Genomic DNA, 26,254 nt, shown 5'->3' with positions numbered 1-26,254 from the left:
ACTCCTACCCCTATGTGTCCACCCTCTGGTGCGCTTGAGACAGAACACTACACACATTCCAACATAAGCACGTACAGTGAGGGGGAAAAATATTTGATCCCCTGCTAACTTTGCCCATTTGCCCTCTGACAAAGAAATGACCAGTCCATAATTTTAATGGTAGGTTTATTGTAGCTGTGAGAGACAGAAAACAACAGGAAAACACCCAGAAACCCAGAAGACAAAAGTCAGATTGATGTACATTATAATGAGTGAAATAAGTATTTGATCCCCTATCAACCAGTCAGATGTCAGGCTACCTGGTAACTTCACTGTATGGAACGAGCTGAGATTAGAAGCACCTGCTGTAAGGGAGAGGTCTTACCTGTAATCCCAGCTCATTACAGTACCTGTACAAAAGACACCTGTCAACAGAAGCAATCAATCCAGCAGATTCCAAAGTAGCCACCATGACCAAGACCAAAGACCTGTCCAAGGATGTCAACCAGCACAAGGCTGGACTGGGTACAAGACTATTGCCAAGCAGTTTGGTGAGAAGGTGACAACAGTTGGTGCAATAATTCACAAATGGAAGAAACACAAAATAACTGTCAACCTCCCTTGGCCTGGGGCTCCATGCAAGATCTCATCTCGTGGAGTTGCAATCATGAGATCATGAGAACGGTGATGGAGCAGCCCAGAACTACACGGGGGAACTTGTCAATGATCTCAGGGCAGCTGGGACCATAGTCACCATGAAAACAGTTGGTAACACATTACGCCATGAAGGACTGAGATCTTGCAGAGCCCACAAGGTCCCCTTGCTCAAGACAGCACATGTACAGGCCTGTCTGCAGTTTGCCAATGCACATCTGAATGACCCAGAGGAGAACTGGGTGAAAGTGTTGTGGTCAGAAGAGACCAAAATCGAGCTCTTTGGCATCAACTCAACTCGCTGTGTTTGGAGGAGGAGGAATGTTGCCCACGACCCCAGGAATGCTCCTTGCCTGGGGCACCATTTGCCCTAGGATGGGCCCTGCTCCTGGTTTCCTGTATATCATATGGGAATGACTAAACATAATTAAGTTTGCTAGAACAAAACAAAAAAAATTCCTTCCAGTAGCACCTTAAAGACCAACTAAGATAGTCCAACTAGGTTAGTTCAAGAACTAACTTGGTGGGTCTTTAAGGTGCTACTGGAAGGAATTTTTTTTGTTTTGACTATGGCAGACCAACACGGCTACCTATCTGTAAGTTTGCTAGATTATATTTAGGTGGAAAGCTTTCTGTGGCAGTGAATTAATGGGTGCAGTTTTAACAATTATAAGGACCGTATTGTTGTTTAGCAGTCGCCCAAAAAGTAAAGACAAATGACCATAAAACACTCACCAAGCCAAATTTTCATTGTTGGTGCACACTGAAAGAGATCAACTGTACATATGTGTACTTGTACAAGGATGATAAGGATAAGAAATCTAGGAGTGTTGCTGAAAAGGTTGCCCAGTGCCACTTTGATTATGTATGGCACCCTTCCTGGCACCAAGGAAGTGCCAAGTAACTTAAGAATGCAAATGAGAGGCAACAGGCCTAAGCCAGGAATATCTGACCTAGAAAAGCAGGCTGCCTGTGTGACACAGCCACTGCAGGAAACAACCACACCACTGAAAGCTATATATAAGCACTAGATATGAAGGCTGAAACACTTCTAGCCAGAAGCAGGTGAGTCCTGTAAGTGATCTATAAACAAGCCCCTGTAGTCCTTAGTCAGGGAGATGTAATAGCAGAAGCAATGGCTGCTTTGAATGGACCAACATCGCAGTCCTCCTGAGTCTTTCCTCTCCACGCCGGAGGCAATATCATCTACTTGTCTTAATTCCAGCTGTAGCTGTATCAGTTAAAATATGCTATTGTGGAACTGGAAAAACAGCTCTTTATTATTTATTACAATCATTTTAGTAAGTTGTAGCCCACTTTTTATATAAAACATAACTTCACAGCTGCTTACATCATAAAGATAAGAATGCAAATCTATCCAATGTGAAATTATAAAGCCCTTCAGACAGGCATTTCTTTTTCCAACAACAAGAAGAAATGCATCAGTTTGTGAGGGCGTAGGCACCAAATAAGTGGGGAAACTCATTTGCAGGCAATTCCAACAACCATGGGATTGTTTAAGTTGATGTAGCATAGCAGCTAAGAGATGGAACTGAGAATTGGCAAGTCCCCAGAGTTTCCTGTTCTCTGCATGAGCTCACTATGTGGTCCTAGGCAAGCCATTCCCTCAGACTCTCATCTGCAAAATTAGCATAAAAATACTTACCTGTCTTCCACTGTTGCTTTGGAGTATTTGAAAGTGCTCTAGAAGTATGATTATTAATATATGACAACCTTCCAAGGAAGTCCACAAAAATGACTCTACCACCAAGCATTTTTGCTTGCCAGGTCTGATAAAAGGCCTATGCACCAGAGAAGAAGCCAAACTATATCCCACTTAAACAAAGCTGGACCCCTGCCTATTCACCAGGAGAGTATTATGATTCTCCACAAATGACTAAGCAAGTGGCAGCTTACATGCCTACTTTAGGACATGGTAGCCATTTGGTTCATTTCTCAGTAGTGTCTATTGTGTGGTTTGATACTATAAGTACTCCTTCCACATGACAGTCTAGATAAAACATCACTCTTTGACAGTCTGTTTTTTTATACAGGGAGCTTCACTTTTTTTTCACTTCACAGCTGAGACAGCTTTCACAGCTAAAATTTATGAGGGCAGCATTGTACATCATTCTCTGAAGCAAGTTATTGTGGTTGGAATTTTTTTATGGGAAGAAGAATGACATGTTAAAGGCACCTTTGGTGTTGTACCACGTTGATTTGACCACTTTATACGCAGAAGCTTAAAAATTGAAAATATGTTTTTTAAAATTAATATACCAATATATGAAAACAAAGCTGAGTTTGGACAATCTCATTTTCACACAAAAAAACATTCACAGATGATGTTAATAATATATGTTTTCTACTGCTTGAAATCTAACACACAATGAAAAGCAGGCATTAACTCGGTTGGAATCAAGCTGACATCATTATGATGCCACAAAACAAAAGCGATCGTCTGGTAGCCATGGACACAATAGATAACACAAAATAAACACATGGGGTCTGTAAGTGGCATTGTATTATGAACGAATCTGAACACAAGTAGCTTTTAAATGTGAAGAATAATGCACAGGAATCAACCCTGTTTGTAGCACAGCTGTTTTGGAGTATTTACATTTGCAAACAAACTGGCAGCCAGATACCGTACTGTCATTTAAATTGCCAGGCCAATCGTTTTTTGACAGCCAACTATATCAAATGATGCTGCACGGGGGGGGGGGGGGGGACTAGCACAGTTATTTTGATTTTCTTGATACCTTTTTCTTGCAAAGTATCTTAAGCTCTGTTGAAAAGTACCCTGTTTTCAACAGTGTGGTTACTTCCTGTCTTTATAAAATGCTTAGCTATCAACATTTTATTCAAGTACTTTCTGATCTGCCAAATACATAATACTGTCAGGGTTGATTTCTTCTTTGCTACAGCTAAACTGTTAGCTGTAAAGGAACCTATAACAGATGAGGGTCAGGCAAGTCAGCGCACCTTCCCAAGAGCCTCCTTATGAGGATAAAGAACACTCAACACTGGTTCTAAACCTCTCAATTATCTCTTACCTTCTGAAGTAGATGAGGTCACCCAAAAATTGGGAAAGCACTTATTGGTGGCAAAATATGCTCCTAGGGATTTTTGTTGTGGTTGTTCATTTGTCCAGGTGCAATTATTTGCCACACAATGTTTAGTATTCTTTTTATCCTGCTTTTCTTTTTCAAAAGAAGCAACTCAGGCAGTTAGCATTAAAAACTCCAACAGCATAAACAACAAATGAACTCAGGAAACCAGAGAAAGGACATCACCATCCCCTTCTCCACTTTTGCCAGCTGCACCAATGCTGGCCTTAGAGGGGAGAAGCCAAGTGGCAGGTGGCCTGGGCAGGCCAATGGAAGGGGACTGGCTAGTTCCCTCTGCCTGCAGCAGGATGGTTGTGTACTGATAGGCTTTGCTCTGGGAGCTGCAGCCTTCAAACATGCCAGGGTGGCTGTTGCCTGCTGGTTCTACATCTTCCACTAATGGTGCTTGTGTGCCCAGAGCTCTAGCAGTGAAATGTATTTACAAAACCGATTACTCACAATTAAGGTGTCATCTCTTCCCATTCTAATGACAGCCCTGTTAATGGTGCGCAGCAGCTGGACCATTATTTCTTGTATGTGCTGATGAGTTGACTTCTGTAAAGCAAATGCAATTATTTTCACAATAATGAAGAATAATCTACACAGAAAATGCAAAGGCACACTTCATTCTGAGGCCTATGAGCATAGTACCTGTCAGAGAGCTAATCACCTAATAACTGCCACCTCAAATTGGTAATGCAAATTGGCAGTGTAGCTGAACAGAATCCCTCCACCACAGCAAACCTCCAGATTTACCAATGTCGTAAGTATAATGGCTGCTTAGAATTAATTAAGCTATTTGGGGCTGTATACAACTGCTTAATGTATTTATTTGGGACTCTGGTTTCTATTCCATCAGTTCACAATCCCAGGGCTGCTTACAACAATAAAATCCACATAAAAACCATTCGAAACATCAAAAAAAAAGTACAATATAAAAACATGGCATTGCAGCAGACAAGACAACTGACCACTTTTCAGCTGAACACCCCAAGTGCCTTTTAAGTACATACTATAAAAATGCAATTCCTTCTTCTTATGTAGCAATATTATTTCAGTATTATGTGATAAATCACTGGTTTATCCCCACCATCTGATAGCGATATCTGTAGAATGACTAAAAGTAGACCAACTTTTCCTTTTCCTCGGATATACTGCTGGGCTGAAAGTTTCCCCGTGCATTGCCTCAATTTTTTTCTAATGTCACCTTGGGTTTCAGTTACTGGCTGAACATGTGCCTTGTAGTGAATTGATTTTTTAAAAAAGGTTACAGTTCTGTCTTTCTCTAAGGGCAACAAAGTAGTTCAAAAAACACTGCATTTCTCATCACTGGATTCTTAAAGGTAACTTAAAGAGTGATCTTATGGCCACAAGCCAATGCTGTATTAGTGTAATGTTGCTGTAATCCTACATACTCCAAGCAGGAAAGTAGATAATAGCATAATTGCAGCAGAAACCAGAAGCAAAATAGTGATACTGATAGATACTCCACATAGACCCCAGCAACTCCAGCGTCACTCACTCATCATCACGAAGCTCACTAAGAAAGCTCCATATCATCCACAGACACAAGTGTTACTTATGTACTCTGCTTGTATTGATTAGCCATTGCTATTTGTTTAAAATTCTTCCTTTGTGTCCTTGCAATATGCTCGTTTGCCAAAACTCCCCTTTTTTGTGTCCATGGTTCTATAACCATTGGGGAGGATTCATTTAGTCTCATGATCCACATTTTGATATATCAGCAGTGTTCCCTTTCCTGTGCTTACTCAGGGATTTGTGCTGGTTTCTGGTGAGAATCCTCTCCTCCAGTATATATGGAGGGGGAGCAGTTTGCATGTGGCTCTCCATTAACTCTAAAGGGAATACATTTTTCATATGTCACCTCTTTTGCTAGTATAATGTTGCAATGACATTGGGAGTTAGAGCCACTTGGGTATGAGCATAGGATTCCAATTATGCTGTGATCCAAATTCCACTAATTTTCCCCATGGTTTTGGCAGTGTCCCCATAGGGTAAGGTTTATGCTGGCACAGTATACAGCCAATGCAATCCCATCACTATGCTGGCGTAGATCCACTATGCTGGCATAACATTTTGTTCTGTTAGTCAATGAGTACATAGTCTATCCTATCTCAGAATATGACAACACTAGTGCTTTATATATTCCCAATTGTGTAACTATACATGTGTATTTTGTTCAGATTGTGCCTCATGATCAATATTTTGAAAATAATTTTAACATTTGCTTAACAGCTTAGGTACATCACCAGGAAAAAAAGGGGGGGTGATCTGACCTATCAAAGTTTCCATAGGGGAAATCACAGCTTCCTGGGATTACACTTGCTTATATTACTGTGCAAAGGCAAAATAGTTTCTCCCAAATTATTAGCATTTTAAAATTCTGCAAGTTCCCCAGTCCTACACTCCTCAGGTTACAACATGTATGTATGCTTGACAATATGAGGAGTGATTCACATGTTTCCAGATGTGGGACTGGCAGAAATGCCCATTGCTCAAATTTCCAAATATTACTTCTGATATCATGCCCAAATTGGGACTCACAGATCTCACTGTGAGTAAGATGTTAGTCTTCACATTGTGCATTACATCAGAGTACAAGTAATTTTTGGCTTCAAGAGTTGACTTCAAGTCTAGCGGAAGTGCACCTCTATGTTCAGGGACATTCCATCTATATCAAAGCCAAATAATATTTATAGTTTTTTCATTTTTCCAACCTTTACAAAAGTTACAATATGACAAATATAAAACATTCTAGAGTGCAGGAGGAGGAACTAAAGGATGCAGAACTGAGGGAAAATATCAGTGACTGCATCACTGAACGTCTGATTCTCTTGCATTCATTGTATTCCTGTTTCGTCTTCCATCAATTGCTTCCTATTGCTCTGTTACAGATTGAATTCATACAGCCTGTGCTGGCTATATCCAGTTACCTTTCATTCTCATCTGGCTTGGAATTGCTTCAAATGTTCAAAATAAGAAGCTAGCAGGGAAAGATGAATTGTGTATTCTCTCTTATTTCACTTTTGAGGCAGCATTTGGAAAGAAATTCATACAAATATTGCATATTTATTCTTTTTAGAGTTTTCACTTATTGTACTCCTTTCTTGCTGCTTACTCGGGCATGTTACACTCGGGGCCAGTTCAATAGGTGGTACCCTACTAACTCAATCTATCAGTATAAGAATCTCTGCTTGTGCAATGGAACTTTCTCCCTTTTCCTCCCCCCATGTCCCCCAAGCCTGTTCTAGAAGTTCCCCCAACCCACCAGAGAACATCTGGGGAGACTGTAGGGTGCATGCAGAGAGGAAAGGGAGGAGTTCCATTACGCAAGCAGAAATCAATGCATGGATTGAGCAAGTTAGTTGGGTACCACCAAATGGGACAACAAATGAGGGTCTTTTTACATTCAAATAAGTATAGGCTCTCCCCAACTGGATGCATTCACTTTTTGCTGCAGTACAGCGGGGATGTATGCTCCCAATATTTGGGGAAAAACATCAACATTTGGTTTCATTTGACTTATTTTCCAATTTATTTCAAACCTATTTATGTATTTATCCCTGGCAAAGCCAATGAGGTACCCTCTGAAGGTTAGTCTTACAATTCCAATCAGTCCCAACCAGCAAGGCCAATGGTCAGGGATGCTGGGAATTGTGGCCCAAAAAGCTTCTGAAGGGCACCAGGGCAGGCTACCCATGATTTATACTGCCCTTCTCTGTTTCACTGATATCTGATGAAATGAATGCCCATGATGGTTTATGACAAGATTGGTTAATTGCTAACTCCTATAACAGCTTCTAACTTAATTTGCAGCAATACACCTACAGACACATCCATTAAACTCTCAGTGTTCATAAATCTTCCATGCTGTCTTTAAGCACAGCCTTTACCAAATCAAAATATAGACTATTCCTTAAGCGTGACTCAGCAGCTTAAAATATTGAACAAATGCTTTGCCTGGTCTAATTAAGAATAAACATGGGATGCTACTGGCATTCCCACTTTTCTTGAAGTTGTTAAAACTTAGCAGATAACAGCCTTACTCTTGCACCTACTTTTATTTCCCTAGCCAGCCTACTAACCCTCGTCCTCTTTCTTTGATCAGCAATTACTGTGCCAGATGCCACAGTGGGGTAGGGTTCTTTCCAAAAGCAGCATCTGGTTGTTTGGCAGATTTCCCAGTTCCTTCTGGCAGGTTTGGCATTTTCAGAGGGCCTGTCATACACTGCTGCTGTGATCTGACAGAGTTTTCCTAAGAGGCTATCTCATTCCTCTCTTCCCCTTCACTCCCTCTGCCTTGATAAATGGTACAAGTAACTGTAGGTCCAAGTTCTCCTAAGAGTTCTCTAATTAGATACTTTACTCTCCCAAAAGAACACCTCATCGTAGATGTTGAATAATTAGCTTGAAGCTTACATTTTGTTAAAAGGGGCCCAAATTGAAGTTACTTATAGCCCTGCTTTTTAAACAATAATAATTATATAATAATACATAAATCAGGCTCAGCCTTTCAATTCTGGAAAGGAGAAAGAGATAAAATAGTGAAACACTACTCAGTACTTGATAAAACAGAAAATAGTATCTGAGCAGGCTCTTTTCCTTTCAGAGAGAAGTATAGAGGCAAACTAATTGAAAAACTACTTGCATGTATGCAGAGTCTCAGAGACTAGACAGGTATGTGTGTATTTAAAATTGAGGTCGCTAACTTGTGGTCCTCCAAATAATGCAGGAGTATAATCCCCAGGATGCTGGTTAGGACTGATTTAAACTGGAGTCGGGGAACATCTGGAGAGCTAGAGTTTACTCACCCTATTTTAATGCATGATTAAATGGTATTCAAGTTCAGGAGAAGATTCACCTACTATGAGTGATATACTGTATCAGCTCTACTACATATTCAGAGCCCCCATGAGTAAGTGGTGTCCCATTAAGAAAGAGAAAAATTCATGGGCAATTTTGATGACATGTGAACAAAACTTCCACTAACATTCAAGTAAATGTTGCAGTCCATAATTAATCAGATCTCTGTTTGCATAGTAAACCCCAATAGAACCTTGTGTTAGGGTAACCGCGTCACTTTGCACTTTAGAAGATCTGTCAAATATTAATTGCCTTGCCTGGGGCCAATTGCCACTTGATTCCCTTTCCCAGAGCTCTCTCTGTGTGTGTTCACCCATTTTAACACCCATTGTACCTGGTTTTCTCTGAGGAAGAGTTTAAATATCAAAGCACCTTCTGTTGTAGGGCTGGGGAACCTTTGGCCTTCCAGATGTTGCTGAACTACAACTCCCATCAGTCCCACAAGCATGGCCAAGGATGGCAAGAGCTGTAGGTTCAGCAACATTTGGGGGTTCTGTTGGCTCAGTTCTGAGCAATAAGTGTTTGTCACTAACGATTCCATATGGCTGCTATCAAAGGCAGAAGCAAGACATTGAGGTCCCTTCCACTGTCCTAGTTGGGTGGGACCAATGGCCATTTGGCCCCTCCCTCCCGCAACTACCACTTGGTCAGCCTGTGCACTTCATGGAAAACCTTCATAGGCCACATGGCTATAAAGGGCAGCACCATAACCAAATGTTGACACAGTAAAAGTGGGCAGAGTCAGCGCCCACTCTCTCTTTCTACCTCACACTCACCTCACTTGTTGGCCCCTTTCCTGTTGTTGTTTTTTAAAAAAAGCTTCCATTGGTGCCAACACAAGCTTTTATGGGATTTTCCCTAATGTCAGTGATTTGAGGAGTGCGGAGGGAGAAGTGTCATAATACATGGGTAGGGAGCTACAGGTAGGAAAGGACGAGTTAAACTTCCTCTCCCCAGCTTTACACCCCTGAAAACCACCACCACAGCAATGAGGCTTTAAGAAATACCTCAGCTTGGCATCAATGACATCTTTTAAAAGCTTATTTACTGCATAGGGCCAGGGAAACCATAGGCCACTTCTGGGTCCAAGGGCTATAGGTTCATTACCCCCTGATCTACAGCTATTCTGTCTGATCATTCTATGTAATGGCAGGAACCCATTTTGTATAATACTCATGAATATACAAAATTATTAATAAATTATTATTAATCAATATTATTATTTAAAATGCAAATGCACATTTGGCTTCAGTTTGCACTTCAAGTTATCAGGTTTGAAAAGGGAACTCAAGCATTTAGCAGTAGAAGAAATGCACAAGTTCACTTTTCAGATGTGACAAGCATGGTTCAAAAAGCAGGCACATCTGCTTTATTGTGGTAAAAATTTGCTTTTTGTTGTTTGTGCAATAATACACCCTGCATCTGCAGCCTGCCAGGAATTTAAGGTCACTCTTGCACCTGAGATCCTAACATACAGTCAATTTAATTATAAAACAGTGTTTGGGCGATAACCTTTGAGATTTCATACATGCAATCTGTAACAGCAAGTAGCTCATCTTGGAGGAGACAGCATCTTTTCAAAACAACTGAGGGCAACAGCTAAATATTACGGAGGGAGAGAAGAATAAGATTATTTTTTTTCATTTTTCTGCTTTAATATGGCCTTTTCACATTGAAAGCACAACTTTGTCAAACAGCTATACAGTAATAGATAAGGGACCAAACATGAAAGCTCATTATAATATCTATACTATGTTTACTCTATAATTATCTTAAACAACTATACTTTAAATGCCAAGGGGGCATTGCAACCACACACTTCACATACAGAGTTATCGTCTTGTTCCTATTGTAACAGTTTCATTTACAAACCTCAGTAATGAACCCAATCGCAGAAATTGCTGGAGGGTGGAGGGAATGTAACAAGCTCATGTAAAGTTAAATATTTGTATTGTTGTTCCCAAGGTGGGGCATCATTTGGCTTCACTGCAATGCCCTAAAGAGAAAGTTTTAGGCTACAATTCCATGCTCACTTACTTGGGAGTTAATGTCTTGGAACTCAGTGGGACATATGAGTAAACATCCATAGGATGAGGTTATTAACAGATTTCTCTCTCTCCTTAGTAGTGGCAGTGAGCATCTACAGAGCGCCTCATCCATCATGTTCCTAAGCTGGATTTTAAACATTTGCCATATGCTTCCAATTTAGTTTAATTGCACTAACCTTCAGGTATGTTAAAACATGGGGAAAGGAAGACACTGCATTATGTTAACATTTAATTTTTACATTTGAAACTAAATGTTTGGGAAAGTGAATGTTACTTTGCTAAAACTTCTTAGTCCTATAGAAGGTCCCCTTTCCTTCCATTCAGCACATTCTCCTTCTGTACTTACTAATTATGTCTTCCACTGTCATCAAGTACAGGATCAGAAAGTTCAAGGATATGCCTCCTAAGTCAACTCAATAGGCCCTTAAGATCTTATGTGCTTCACTAAGATATTTATTTGTTTAAACAACTCATAGGCTAAATTTAAGGGTTACGCCCAGCCAAGGGGGCTTCCAGCAAAATATATGAAAGCCAAAATATTAACACTACAATAATCTACAATAATCAAACCACAATTATCACCAACAGAACAAGCCATGAAACTTAAAAACAAAACATCCAGCAAAATACCAAACACCAGTAAATAATTATAGCAAAAAAACAATTAAATTTGATTCTTGATCTCTAACTTAAAGCACTTCAGCAACAGTTAGCATGCGTGCGGATCTTCATGCCTGCCCCCTCCAATTTACTCTAGAGCAGCGGTTCTCAACCTGTGGGTCCCCAGATGTTGGACTACAACTCCCATCATCCCTGAGCTCTGGCCTTGCTAGCTAGGGGTGATGGGAGTTGTAGTTCAGCAACATCTGGGGACCCACAGCTCGAGAAAGGCTGCTCTAGAGGGTCTCCAGGCCTCTTGAAATTATTTGGCAGAGAGGCAGCGTAGGATGCAGGAGGGAGGACAGCACAGGGGAAATTCCATTGTGCAAGAAGGACCCATAAGCAGAAGCCTCTTTTAAGCCAGTTGCTCCTGGAAGCCTGTGATGAACACCTTCCTCAGGTATGTATGCTGTCCAAACCTAAAGATTTCCTTCTAGTGACTACACAGTGCACAGAGAGGAAGTCTCAATGTCCTGCTGAGAAATGCATTAACTTTACAACAATTCATCCAATGATCTTTCCATTTTTTAAAAGAAAGAATTTCGCTGCCAAGGAAAGTGAAAGGTAGACTGTCGAAGTGCATCCTAAGGAACAAATGATACCAATTTTCTAAGCCTGACCATCTCTACAAACTACTTGTGAAATGGAAAGAATGCTTTAAAATCACAGAACTGAGAAAGAAAAAAGAACCTGCCACTAAGGCTATGACTATCCTTCTTGAGATGATCTCAGCCAAACGGGGTCATCTAAGCCAAAGCTTTTTCTCCTTGAAAATTCAGGTCAAACAAAGTACATTCCTGATAGAATAATAGCCATTCTATTAAACTTCTTGCATTTTGGCATTGTCAGTAAACCAGTGATACAGATTATACTGAGGCCCCTGAGGTGGCCCAAGATTCATCCAGTTTCCACTTTAAGACATTCTAATTGGGAAGAAATGGGAAGAAACTGGGATAATCTCAAAAGAAGTGGAAAATATCTTTGTACCTAAAAACACAAATTAAGTGTATATTAGAAATGCAGTAGTGGCAGGCAGGGCGGCTTTTCTGATGACTGCCAGTAACAGAGGGGAGAGCGGCAAGGTAGCAGCAGCAGTGTATGGCATTGGGAAACCAAGTCAGCTTGTCAGGAAAACCTGCCATATTCACAAGAGAAATTTCAGAGTTCAGCACCCAGAATAGTGTAAGAACTTTCATTACTAATATGATTTTTTTAAATGCAGATTAGTGAAGGTGCATTAATTAAATGATAACTAAGACAGACATTGAGAATCACATATGCAAAATGTGGAAAGCAAGCTTGCACAGCAGCTAATATTAAATAAGCACATGTGATGACGGCAATATGGTTTATGAAACAAGAACCTGGCCACTGGCTTTCAATGCATACTAATATAACTCACCCTTAAAAAGTAACTGTTCCTTTAGTGTTGCAGAACAGTTTTGAATATTTATTAGAAGCAGAAAAGGCATAAAAATGACTTGTTCATTTATTCACTTTGATTTTTTTCATACAGTACTATCAGTGATTCAGTGCAGACATAGCTATGGTATGGATATCAGAAACATCCTGTGGAGTTTCCTACCTCATTAACTTCCATTTAACGATGTTAAATAAATATATCCACACTGGCACTTACTAGGGCACCAAGATTCCTCAAACCCATGACTTAAAGTGGATTTGAAACCACAGTAGGCAACTATGTTCGTTTAGGTACCTGTAAACACTTAAAAATTCCATAAGCCCATTTAGGGGTATTTAGTTATGTATACTTGTTTTTAATTTAGTTTTATAAATAATAAAAATTGGTATTGGTATTTTTTAAAATGCTGATTTTAATCTTTGTATTACTGACAGTTATTTTAATTTATTTTATGTACAACACACAAACACACACAAACATGGTTTATGCGTTTTTATAAACAATGAAATAAATGGTTTGGGGCAACCTGGATGGCCTGAAACACAGTACAGTGGTACCTCAGGTTACATACGCTTCAGGTTACAGACTCCGCTAACCCAGAAATAGTACCTCAGGTTAAGAACTTTGCTTCAGGCTGAGAACAGAAATCATGCTCCGGCGGCACGGCAGCAGCAGGAGGCCCCATTAGCTAAAGTGGTGCTTCAGGTTAAGAACAGTTTCAGGTTAAGTACAGACCTCCGGAACGAATTAAGTACTTAACCCGAGGTACCACTGTATCAAGGAAAGAGTGAGCCAGCAACATATTCCCAAACTCCATGGTCCATGTGTCTAGTGTCAATGATACAATGTGTACAAAACGGCATGACTCCTTTGGCTTTAATAAAATAAAGCTGATTCAGGATTGATGATGTGTCAAGGTAAATGATCCTGAAAACCAAGAGGGAAAAATTATAACTCTGTTTCCAGTGTCGTACTGAAAACTAAGAGAACTCTTTCAATCTGTCAGGGCCCTGTTATATTTAGAATTTAAATGAGAGTCATCAGCATCAATATTTTACAACTTAATCAGCACCGTCTTACAACCTCCTGGAATCAGCCACATAATCATTCTAATCATCAATACTCACTGGATCTTGACAGCTGAGAACCTCCAGGATGCTGTTGAGTAATTCAACACAATACTTCTTCTCTTGGTTTTGTGCCTCTTCCCTTGGATCCAGTAATTCCTTCAGTTCTTTGGTAATGACAGGAAGCAGGATATCTCTACATTCTGAAAGTAATAATTTGCTATTTAGGATTATCACAGAAATTTTCATGTTTTTCTTCCCAGAAAGCATACAATGCAGCTCCCCCTCCCAAAACTATGCTTAATTCCAGTCACTTCCCATGTAGAGCCTTCTGGCTTCTATCCCCTTTCATCTTACCAATGTAAACATGAAGAAAGCAAATTAGGCTCTACAGAATGAATGTCTAAGTAACTAAAGGCAGTTCAGCAAAGAGTAATACCACATTCTACACTTCATGAAGATCTGGCTGGTGAATGAATGAATGAATCAATCAATCAATCAATCATTCTGAATAGAGTACATGTTTATGGGTAATAAATGTCTTCCTGCAATGCCAACTTGCTAATATTGTTGTTGTTGTTGTTGTTGTTGTTGTTGTTGTTGTTGTTGTTATTATTATTATTATTATTAAACTTTTCTTGTTGCATTAATAAAAGAGAGAGAAAGTGAAAAGCTGACCAAGAGCTAGAAAGGCAGCAAAATATACATTGAAAAATGTGAAACTTGCATACGTTTGACAGCAAATCAGAGCAAATAAATCCAAATGGCATGGAAAACTATGCAGAAGACCAATTTGGCAAAATATCATTATCTATGAAGCTATGCTAAGTTCTGCCCACAACATTTACCAGTATATTCAAGATTGTTCCTAGAACATCCTTGGAAAAGCAAGAGTGCCTCTTACTCATGAATTGTGCATATGCACACTACTTCAAATATTTGGGGAAAAGGAGAGAAACAATGTAACAGATACTCAGCATCTAAGCCAGAGATACAACTGTTCATGAAACATAAACAGGCATCATCAAAACCCAAGAATGGCCATCTGTAACCCTACTCTTCCTACCAAAATTTCACTCCCAACATCCCCCAAAAATGCCACCTTCAGCACCAGAAAGAAAACACACTTTCCCCAGCAGCTTATTTTATGGTAAAGAAGAAATATGACATATGAAGAATATAAAATAGTGTGAAAAGCTGGATGATGGTGGTGGAAGAAAAGAGAAGTATTTCCTCCAAAACCTTTTCACTGCTTAATAAAATTTCCAAAAGTTTTTAGTATTCATGCCTTGCTTCTCACAGTAGCAAATCCCCCAATTAAAAGTGGTTTTATGTTAGAATATTAACTGGCCAATTCTGACACAATCCCTAGTTATACCTGACATAGTATTGTTTAGTAGGATTGTGCATCTGAATCCAAGTCCCAAGGTGGTGAGATGCCTCAGAAGTATTGGGGTTGATTGTCACAGGTGAAAGGGGATCTTTATGAGGTATCACAAGTCAAAGGAAGGACTCCTGAAGCATTGACAATAATGCAGACAAGCATTGGCTGAAAGGGGAGAAAATTATTTTACCCCCATTTTCCAATCCCAGTGCTTTGGTGAAGGAAACAGCTTTTCAAGAACAAAACATATGCCTCTGAGATCAAGGAAGGTGCGAAGGTGAGGAGTGGAAACAGGTCAAGATCTCCATTGCAACTGGCAGGTCAAGTTTGTATCAGAGGAAATTATTTTTTCTTAGAAAGTGAATCATTTGGTTCTTTCCACCCCGAAGCCAACTTTAAAGGTACCTGGCACAATCCCACTGAACCTATTTGTTTGTGATTTAACAGGTTTCTTACCCAGTGGCACCACTTTTATGTTTGCAATTTTCAGAGCAATTGTCCACAAAACACTAAAGGAGATTAAGATATTATTATTATTATTATTATTATTATTATTATTATTATTATTATTATTATGTGATTCCCACCCAAAACTGCCACAGCTGCTCTTGTATCACAGCAGCTTTGCTTCAGACATTTTGAAGGATTCATGGCCAGGAATAAGGTTACTTTCCCAGCAATTTCATCAAATTCTGCTTCAAAATAAAAACCAGATTTTCTCGGTTTCTAGCACAAAATCCCCTATAGCTGTTTGTTTATAAATTTGAAAACCTTTATCCAGCCTAAGATTACATTCACTTCTGCCAGAAGGAATAAAGTGAGAGTCATTTCTTGAAAATTCTCAATAGGGAAGGAAGAGGAATGGAGCAGATCCTAAAACTAATTGCTGCCTTTGCGGGAAAACCTGCAACTACACTTCTGAAATTTGAGAGAACCTATGAACTCAGAAGGAGTAACAATGCCTTCACATTAATCAAATTTTGCCCCAAATTAACAAGTACTTTGTATGGGAGATACCATATTTTAGAGGTATACAGAAGGCTTTACTCATTTTGGAATGATTATGGTGCCTGCAAATTTCATCCATTTCTATAAAAAGCAGGGGATTATAGCTGTGTCTACAGCGATTGGGGAAGAAGAATTAGACTGCCTATGTCTGACCAAATCAGGTTGTTATGAAGCACCAAACTGAAGTCCAAAGTGAATCTTGTGGTTGATGCACATCTATTTACACACAACCATGCTCTTTCCCTATGAAAATATTTATTTACTCTCTTGCTTACTGTTTGAAATTGCTTTATACTATTAGCTGTAATAACATCCAGTTTTCCCCAGCATACATTACTGAGGGAGGGAGAAGTCAGACTGAATGTCTGCAATCCCCCTGCCCCCGCAGCCCCTCAAAATCTCTTTTGGGGGTTGAGGGGTACTTCCAAAATGGAATATTGGGGCAGCGGTGCATGGAGGTAAAACAGAAGGGGATTTGGCAGAATTTGAGAGGAGGGAACTTGCCATTTATTTGGATCAAATGTGGAAGAGCTGATAAAGTTTGGGTAATGGTAATCCCTGGCCCAGATGGAGTGGTGGCTGTTTTTAAGCTTCTTAAAAGCAATCCTTTCTATTCGTTGTAAATCCCAGCCACTGTCATTAATAATTGAGGTATACTTAGCAAGCACAATTTAGTACATAACCTGAAGCCTTACTTTTTGTGCAAATTTTAATTTTAAATATACTTTTGCTTGACATCCCTAGTGTATAACTTCAGCTTGTTTGGGTGAATTGATATATCTATGGAATATATATATATATATATATTAAAAATACATCTTTTCAGAATTTATTATGAAGTTACACTCTTGTGGCTGCAAAATATATGAAAATAACATTTACAGAGCTTAGTCAGAACATCTCTGGGGAAGAATATATTTATGGCAGGGGTAAGGTGCACTTGTTCTGTGACCCAATAAATAGAAGTTTTTTGGCAGCTGCCCAAGTCCTCAGCTCTTATCTTTTAAAGCTTGTAACTCTTTATTCAAGGGAGGTAAGATAAGATGAATTGGGTGCAATTACACAAACAGGGTATTAAAAGCTTGCATTATTATTGAACTTTAAAAGCTGAGTGAAGGCAAGGACTGAAACAGGAGGTACAAATTAATGCATACAGGGTATTTATAATAGATACACTTCAAGATGATGGGCAACTGCATAGACAATACAATGAGTCAGGAAGACGTGACAATTAGGTCCTCTTGAGATGCACCCATAGCTGGGAGCTGTTTTTCCATGCATGGATCCCACCTTGCTTCATTCACATGGTCTGAATGAGGCAACCATTTAGGCGGGGCATCAAATAGGTCTTTCCCATGGTATATACTGTCCTGAAACCATGAGCGCATTCTGATACTTCTACAATTAGTACCTCTGGTTAAAAACTTAATTCATTGCGGAGGTCCGTTCTTAACCTGAAACTGTTCTTAACCTGAGGTACCACTTTAGCTAATGGGGCCTCCCGCTGCCACAACAGGATTTCTGTTCTCATCCTGAGGTAAAGTTCTTAACCCAAGGTACTACTACCGGGTTAGTGCAGTCTGTAACCTGAAGCGTTTGTACCCCGAGGTACCACTGCATTACATTTGACTCCAATCAATTCTACCAAGACAGCATTTTTTCCTCACTCTTTCTGAGTGGAAAACAATAGCAGGAACCGTAATAGTTGAACTGATTTTTTCTCTCCTAACACATTCTATACACAAATAGTTTCAAGCATCCATTTTCATACTAGCATTAAAAGTTTCCTTTTAACAGTAAAACAAAGCAGTACCCACACATATAATAGAAAAAAATAATTTGTACTTGTCACTGTTTTTAATATATAATAATAACTTTGACTGTTCTGCCTAAGAGAAAATTGGGCTATGTGGTAAATGTCATAAAGTAGGAGAAAATATGCTAACTATGCAAGATGGGTTGCCTGTTATTTATGCAGCACTGTAGACCTAATTAATACACATTTTCCATTAATAATGTTCATGAATTAACTAATAGCCAACTTACCATGTTAATCTTTATTATTAAAATAATGTAATCATGATCGTTCTAGCCTTTAATTTAGCTATGCAGGCATTTTATTAGAGATAATAGAAATTTATATAGCTATTTATATTCATTCCACTTCAGATTTCTTTAACAATAGCAGACATAATTGAATCTTAATTCATCCGCTCCCCTACACACACACACATGATAACCAGTATTGTTTTCACCTATACTGGTGGTTAACTGTTTTGAATACTGTATATTATTGCTTGCATAATAAGATATGCAAAAATTCTCATCTATGCTATATATTGTACAGCCTCAATATCAGTTATTTAGGATTTAAGTTAGGAAGCATGCTTCTATGAAGAGCAGTCGCAGTACACAAAGGACCTCCCAAAGTAAACCAATTTTGCTGTGCCCCTGAAACTGCTGGTGGCAAGGATAAAAATAGGTATACAAGGAGAATTTGCTGGATGCCAAGAGTCAGGTTTGGGGCAGGTACTTTTTGGTGAGAGAACCCAGCAGAGATTTAAGGTAAGAAAATATGCAGCAAAGTTTTAATAGGCTGTTAGACCTTTAAAATATGCCCTTGTGGGTTCCAAAATAGTCCCTTCCTCCTCTAGCATAGAAAAAGACCACATGTTTAGTAAGTAAAAATGGTTTATTATTTACAAGCTCTCCAAAGGCAGATTCATGTGCTTTTCCTTACAGCATTTAGAAAAAGATGCACAGACAGTATAACATGGCTAAGTTACAGTGGTGAAAGTTCCTAAAATTTTGGTATAGGAACTCAAGTGTAGATTGCGACAGCCATGCGGCCTGAGCTTGGAGTAACCAGCTGAGACCCCTTTGCATGATGAGTTTCTCAGGTAGACTGGGCGGGAGAGCTGTTGAGGAGGGGGAGGTCTGACAGACACTCACAAGGTGAGATGAGCCTGGCAGGACAGCTTTATGGTCTTAACCACTTCATGCATTAATTAGAGTTAAGCATTTTGGTTATATGAGGCTGGTTATCTCACAAACTCCTCACCAGTTGAAACAGTAGGGAGCGCATAATATATTTCCCCCAGAATTGAACTGCCAGGGATAGATTGAAAGCAAGCTTTTAAGTTTGCATGATGCCACTGCCATCCCCATCACTACAGCCACCTGAACTACTTCAAAATGAAATTTAAAACTTGGAGAGATCAACTCAAAAATCTCCCTCATAGCATCTGTTTCGACCCTAAGAAAGCAGCGACAACTACTGCTTAGCTGCAGTTGGAGCTGGGAACATTTTTCTAGGCCAAAACAAAATTATGCAGCCCAAGAGGTTTCTTGATGGAGTAATTTTGATAAGCAAACAGCATCTAAGGCTATTGCGGCGTATACATCCCAAGTTGCCATGTGCTGCTAATGATGAATTCATTGTGATTTCCTATTTTTAAAAGTATAAATATTTGTACAATTCTGTAAAATTAATTTTAAGATGAAGAAATTTATAGACTTGCCTTTTATAAGGGGTACCGTTTTCACAACAAATCTTTTGTATATTTGTATTCTTGCTGTACCTCGAGTGGCAGATTTTAAAACAGAAAAGCTTGAAGCTTCCTCCACAGTACAGAAATGTTTACTGCAAGAGGTTTTGTTAGTTCTTGTAGTTTATGATTGACTTAATTGTCACATCTGTAAATATTAGTTATGGAAAATACCAATAAGTAACTCGTTTTAGCATAATTATTCACTGAGCAATTGAACTCGTTTGAAATTATTATCTTTAAAGACACCAAAAATACTTGCCCTTAACTGCATATTTTACATTCTGATTTAAAAACTGATGTACTTGGATTAAACACACAGGAGCCCTAGGCTAGATGTTATACAACCAAATGATTCAGCTCTTTGCTTACATCATATTTTCCTATAATACAAAAACTGGAGACCAAACTAATCACGAAGGCAGCAAATGCATGAATTGAAATTGGGCTGCCACCCAATCACTGTAAAGCACTGTAATATAAAACAGAGAAGGGGTGGGTGGGAAGAGAGGGTTGAATCCTTACTCTTGCTCATGTTTGCCAACGCCCAATGAGAAGTTCCCTTATTGTTTCTTTCTTGTGAGTAACCCTCACCTGGATAACAACAGAAGACCTTCGACTGATGATCTTGAACACTGACCCCAGGCTCCCTTACTTGCTTTGCAGGGAGTTGGATAATTTGAATATCTGAAGCTCTCATTTTCACTTAAATATATTTATATCCAGAACTTTAACCTATAATTGGCTAAGCCAAAGGAGGACTTTGGGTACTGATCTGGTTGACATTCTATCTGAAAGTTGCATATCAGTATCAGTAATGTGATTCCTCTGTTGAGCATTCCTATGCTGCTATTTAGTACAACTCAACATGTTAAGAATATATGTTGAATATATGTTCAACCCCCACACCTATTTTCAAGGTAGAAGAAATCACAGAACAATGTGCTGAGATAAAGTGAGATAACTTCCCATGCATGCTGCGAGTTCCTGGAATGAGGGTCAGGATACAAATGTAATAGACAGGCTACAATAAAACGTTCCAACATGGGAATTATTTCATATTAGTCCTTGGGCAGAAAATCCACCTAAGAACATAAGAATCCTGCTGGACCGAGCAAGTCGCACATCTAGTCCAGCATCTTGTTCTCACAGTGGGAAGCCTGAATCTGAGTGGGACAGTACATTCCCCACTTGTGATTCCCAGCATTTCATATTCAGCGACACAGTGCCTACAACAGCAGAGGTAGTTTTACAGAGGAGGTCAAGTTGCTAAAATTTATTGTCTCCAGGAGTCCAGTATTAGCTTGCTATCTTCTGCTTCAGCTTTTCTACTTGAAATATTATCTTTAAAAAACTCACCTATTTATAAGAAGTTCGGTAAACATTCAAATTGCAAGAATATTTGCCGCTTTGATATAAGATTTCCATGCCCCTGCTTAGTGCAGAAGATTTCAGCCATAGAAAATGCAATTTCACAAGAGCTTCCCTTTGTATGTGTGAATAGTGCTGACTAATAAAACCCTCGCAGTTACAGTTGCATAGATTTCTAAATGGAAGCTATGATTTCATGACTCTCATTTTGACAATATATGCATCATACGTGCATTTTAAAAAACATTATCTTTAATCACTGGTATATGAGGTAAATTTTTCTTCCAAGTATTTTATTGTTTTTAAAAGGAAGTGTTTTAAAGGTATTAAAAGGAAAATGGAGGGGCTTATCAAAGAACTGTTTCTATAAGAGTTAAACTACACTGTGATGTTAAATGCAACTTTGAATTTAATTCACAGGTTTTATAAAACTGAGGTGGCATCATTGGAGGAGGTGATAATGATCAGGATTGTTGTAAAGCAGAGAAAGTGAAGCTGACTCTTTCATTTGCAGATGTAGTCCTGAGGAAAATCCCTTTCCTGCAACCAGAATTTGCATTGATAGAAAATTCCCCATTTGTGCCAATGAGGGATTTTCTCCCAATGTGATTACCAGCTTCAGAGGAGGGATTTACCTCACCTACTCTCAGCACCTAGCAGCATCATAACTAGATCCTAGAGGGACCTGCCAGGAGTGAACATGGACCTCTGGTACCAAACTGTATGGGAAACAGCCATACTAGAAAAGCTACCCAACAAACTGAAAGTAGAATGGGGGCAAACAAAAGAGGATGCCTTCCCTCTGGTGTAGCTTCCCTTTATTACATATACAGCCAACAACACAAAAACATAATCCCTCCCGCACTACCAACAAAAACAAATGAATAAATAAAGAACCTATCCACATGATACTAGCACAAAACTCCACACATACACTATGCAAAAGGAGGAACACCATCCTCTTCTCTCTCCCCCCCCCAATCTCACAATGCCTATGATAGTAGTAAAGGTAAAGGGACCCCCGACCATTAGGTCCAGTCATGGCCGACTCTGGGGTTGCGGCACTCATCTCGCTTTATTGGCCGAGGGAGCCAGCGTACAGCTTCCGGGTCATGTAGCCAGCATGACTAAGCCGCTTCTGGCAAACCAGAGCAGCACACGGAAACGCCATTTACCTTGCTGCCGGAGCGGTACCTATTTATCTACTTGCACTTTGAGGTGCTTTCGAACTGCTAGGTTGGCAGGAGCAGGGACCGAGCAACGGGAGCTCACCCCATCGCAGGGATTCGAACCGCCAACCTTCTGATCAGCAAGTCCTAGGCTCTGTGGTTTAACCCACAGCGCCACCCGCGTCCCTTATGATAGTAGTATCTCAGGCCAAATGTAACTGATTTGTAGAAAAGACTATGAACTGAAAACAGAGACACTATATGTACCTTTGTTATCCATGAAAATCTTTCAATAAAAAACATTTTTTTAAAAAAATGCAGAGGTAGAAGGGGTTAATTTCTACCTTCCTGCTTGCTGTGATCTGGATAATTATCAGTCCTCACCCTCAGTAGATACTATTTATATTTTAAATGCCAAGACAGCAAATCTAGTGTGGCCCTAAGTGGAAGTAGTACAGAAGGCAATCTATATAGAATCTATATGGAAGTGATGCTTAGCCTCACCGAAGCTTTAAAATGCGGTGAGATTTAAATGAAGAAAGCAGAATGGAAGGAAAAGGCAAAATGTGAGGAAAAGGCTACACATCCTTCACCCTACGCTGTGCTCTTATCAAAACTCACATTTATCCAGACCTGTGTTAGATGCAGGCTGATTATTCTACAACACATCAGTGAAGGCCTAGCATTTTATAGAAATAAAACGTAATTGCTGGATGCAGTTGGAATCTTTGGTTTCTTCTTCTTTTGCACCTACCAGGTCACCTTTCTTTTGAGCCATTTTTGAGGCAATGTGTGCTTGTTCTGGTATTGCTTGGTCTCATGACTTGAATTATAAATGTTAAAATTAACAACACTTGCTTATTTTTTAATAGTTCCCCAACTACAATTTTAAGATGTGAAAATGATGAGCTTCATAAAATATTTGGCATATGGGAAAGCCCCGTGGTCTTCTAAAACGAGGTTCACTTGGCAAATCTCTCAAGGAGTTGCACAGTCATTTGGTACAAACTATCCATTAAGATAAAGAAGGCTATCCTGCAGAATTTGGGACCTGGCTTCCAAAAGATCAAAATACATTAATTTTAATTATTTTATTCTGCAGTTCTTAAGTGTAAAGCATTATTATCCAAATGAAAAAACTTCCAATGCTCTTAGTGACTGAAATTCCTAAAAGACTTCACTGTGGGCACATGTGCTTTGCAATTGTGTTGCTTTTTAGCTATGAAGACCAAATACAGGGGAGAGAAAAAGGCACCTGTCCTCATCTTAATCATATTTAGACAAAATCAAAATTAATCCCAAACTACAATGTTATTCTCACCTAACATTTCTCTGAAGTAATTAGCTTTCTCTTACGTACAAAGGCAGCAAAATATTTTTTTAACCTATTTATTTTGACTTCTGTGGATCTGTTGTTTGAAGTGGGAAACAGAGTCTGACAATCTGAAAGGAGTTTGTTCATTTATTTACTCTCATTAAATTTTGTAGGAGCTCTTGAGCCCATTGTGAAAGCCTCTAGGCACAATTAAAAATGGATTGCCTTTCTTACCAACAATGAAGAAAGGGACCTGACAGTTTTGCAAATAACTTCTCAACCAGAGTTAGAAACACTCTGAATAACACTTCTCTATTGCTACTAGACAAGGGATTTCCTTTTGGCAAGGACTTCTGCCTTCCAGATATCGAAGAGTCAGGGGGAAAGCTACCAATATTTTCTCCCTCTAAAATTTATTTAAAGAGAGCTCTCAAGGGAGAGCTAGAAAATTGCAGGTCACTTGGTTTAACAACTGCCCTGTGTTATTTCAAAGAATCATATAATTGTTGGAAGGGACAATGAGGGTCATCTAGTCCAGCCCGCCAGAAAAAAAGAAATCTTTTGCCCAGCGTGGGACTTTAGACCCACAACCCTGCTGACTGAGCTATTCCAGCAGGATGTGGAAAACACAATTAAAGCTAGATTTGTTATGCATGTAGAAGAATAAGCCTTTGTGAGAAAACATAGCTTCTGCAAAGGGAATTCTGCCTCACCCTGAAGAAAAATTACCTTATGTGGATTGGAGTTAGTTTGGTTAACATCATACACTTGGACCTCCAAAAAGCTTTTGCCAAAGTTTCTCACCAACAGTTCCCAAATAAATTTGGGATAATAGAATGGATCCATATGGATGAGTACTGACCAACTGGCAACCTCATATTAAGCTATTAGAGAAGTTAAGGCTCCAAGGAAAGTAAAAAGAGTTTTCACAGTGTCAATTTGCGAAGATCTGAAGGTCTGTGGAATGTTTATATAGACTTCTAGGCACTCTGCACATCATGGCTGCTGCCAGTCTGAGCCAGGAAAAGAGGTGCACAGGGACAGCGGCCCCATGCACCAGCACGTCTCTTTCCTCAGCTCAGGCTAGCAGTGGCTCAGGCTGTCCTCTTTATCGCTCTTCAAGATAGGGCAATCCAAATTACAATGCGAACAAAAATCTCATGAAAGGAAAAGCTAGTAAGTTGGTTTCTTTGCTTTTCCAGAAAACAAATAACTTGCACATCTTCAAGGTGGTGCTGCTTTTACCACTAGCATGCTGTCTTTATTGAATGGTCTGCTTCATAGTAAGGAGCTCCCTAGTTAGAGGAGGCACGTAACCATAATATTTTATACTCCCTTTTGAAGTAACATTAGTGATTCCAGTGAATGTAAAGTCTCCTGCAGCATTAGAACGAACAGTCTTGTGGCACCTTAAAGACCCACAAACTGATTGTGGCGTAAGCTTTCGTGGAATGGCACACTGGGCTTTGAAGATACCATAAAGCACTTGAAACTCATTTAAGCAGATGCACTGTGTATTATCTTTTACTCTGATACAAAGTGTTTCAGAACATAATATCATATTAGAAAATAAGGAAGGGTTCACACAGATTCCTGAAGAGTCACAGTTCCTGGGGGGAAATACCAAGAATGATTTGCCAGCCCTAAAGGATAGTTTAGTGTTGATGCTGGAAGTACAATCTGAAATGATCTGGGAAGAAAAAGTGACTAAGCCTCCTGCAGTAGTATCGGTGCTGGAAGCAACGGAACAATGTTGTGCTGGAGCTATGACGTTGGAGGAGGAGATGGAATTCAAGGAAAGAGGACTTGTGTACAACTTGGAATCATCTCAGAAGAAAAAGTGGCCATGCCTCCTGCAATACTATTGTTTGGGCTGTGAATTAATGTCTACATAATTTGTTATGGATATTGTCTTATTATATAAACACAGCAAAGAAACTCGTGAGGAATAAAGAATAAGCACTGCATGTCTTTTTAAATCAGGAGGTAAAGTTGTGGTGTTTGACTGGAGGAAGATTAAGGTTGATTCTTACTTATGAACTTCATGGATGGGAAGGAAAGGGAATGAAACTGAGATGCCTGGATTTAACATCAGCTAGCAGAGGGAGGAATAACTGGACATTACTCTGGACTGAACACTGGATTATTATAAGGAACTTTTGCAGGCACAACTGACAGATAGTTGGAAGTCACTTTTACTTATTTCTTTCTCTTTTCTGTTATTATCTCTCTGTGTCTGCTTGGTTTTCTCTTTGTTCTCTTTCTTATTTCTTGTTTTGCTTCTTTTTTATTGTATGCTGAAAAGCTTTATTAAAACTTTATTATAAAAAAATAAAGGAAGGCAGTTTAATCTGTAAGTGAGGTGGTGAAAATGAATGGACAACAGCTGAATTATACTGGTGGTGGGTACGTTTTGCTGAGGTGTGTTTTGCACCAGCACAAATTATTAGGCATTGTTGCTCCAATATCTTGTAATGCATACTTTATCCTGCAAATGGGTGCTTAAGACACTGTTACGATAATCAACTTATAAGCATCAGCAGAACTGAGGAAGAAGGAGATGATAAAGTACTTTTGAGGCATACTCTGCAGCATTTTTTTGCAAACACCCGAAAGGCACAGAAACATCTGGAA

The 26,254-nt window shown here is 39.3% G+C and overlaps 1 protein-coding gene across 7 annotated transcripts in view; it reads right to left on the bottom strand.

The window, feature by feature from the left end:
- Positions 1-26,254, bottom strand: part of DOCK2 (dedicator of cytokinesis 2) — a 249,142-nt gene that overhangs the window by 165,874 nt on the left and 57,014 nt on the right. For all 7 annotated transcript variants that reach the window (XM_083718724.1, XM_083718730.1, XM_083718728.1 and 4 more), the window contains 2 exons: positions 13,886-14,028; positions 4,203-4,298 (listed from right to left, as the gene is read on the bottom strand). In XM_083718724.1, coding sequence (XP_083574850.1) covers positions 4,203-4,298; positions 13,886-14,028 — 239 coding nt within the window. The remainder of the gene's footprint in view (positions 1-4,202; positions 4,299-13,885; positions 14,029-26,254) is intronic.

This window comes from Podarcis gaigeae, assembly GCF_964106915.1.
Source record: "Podarcis gaigeae genome assembly, chromosome: 2".
NCBI classification, from domain to species: Eukaryota; Metazoa; Chordata; class Lepidosauria; order Squamata; family Lacertidae; genus Podarcis; species Podarcis gaigeae.
The sequence above is the reverse complement of the archived record's forward strand: the minus strand, read 5'-3'. Positions and strand labels throughout refer to the sequence as shown.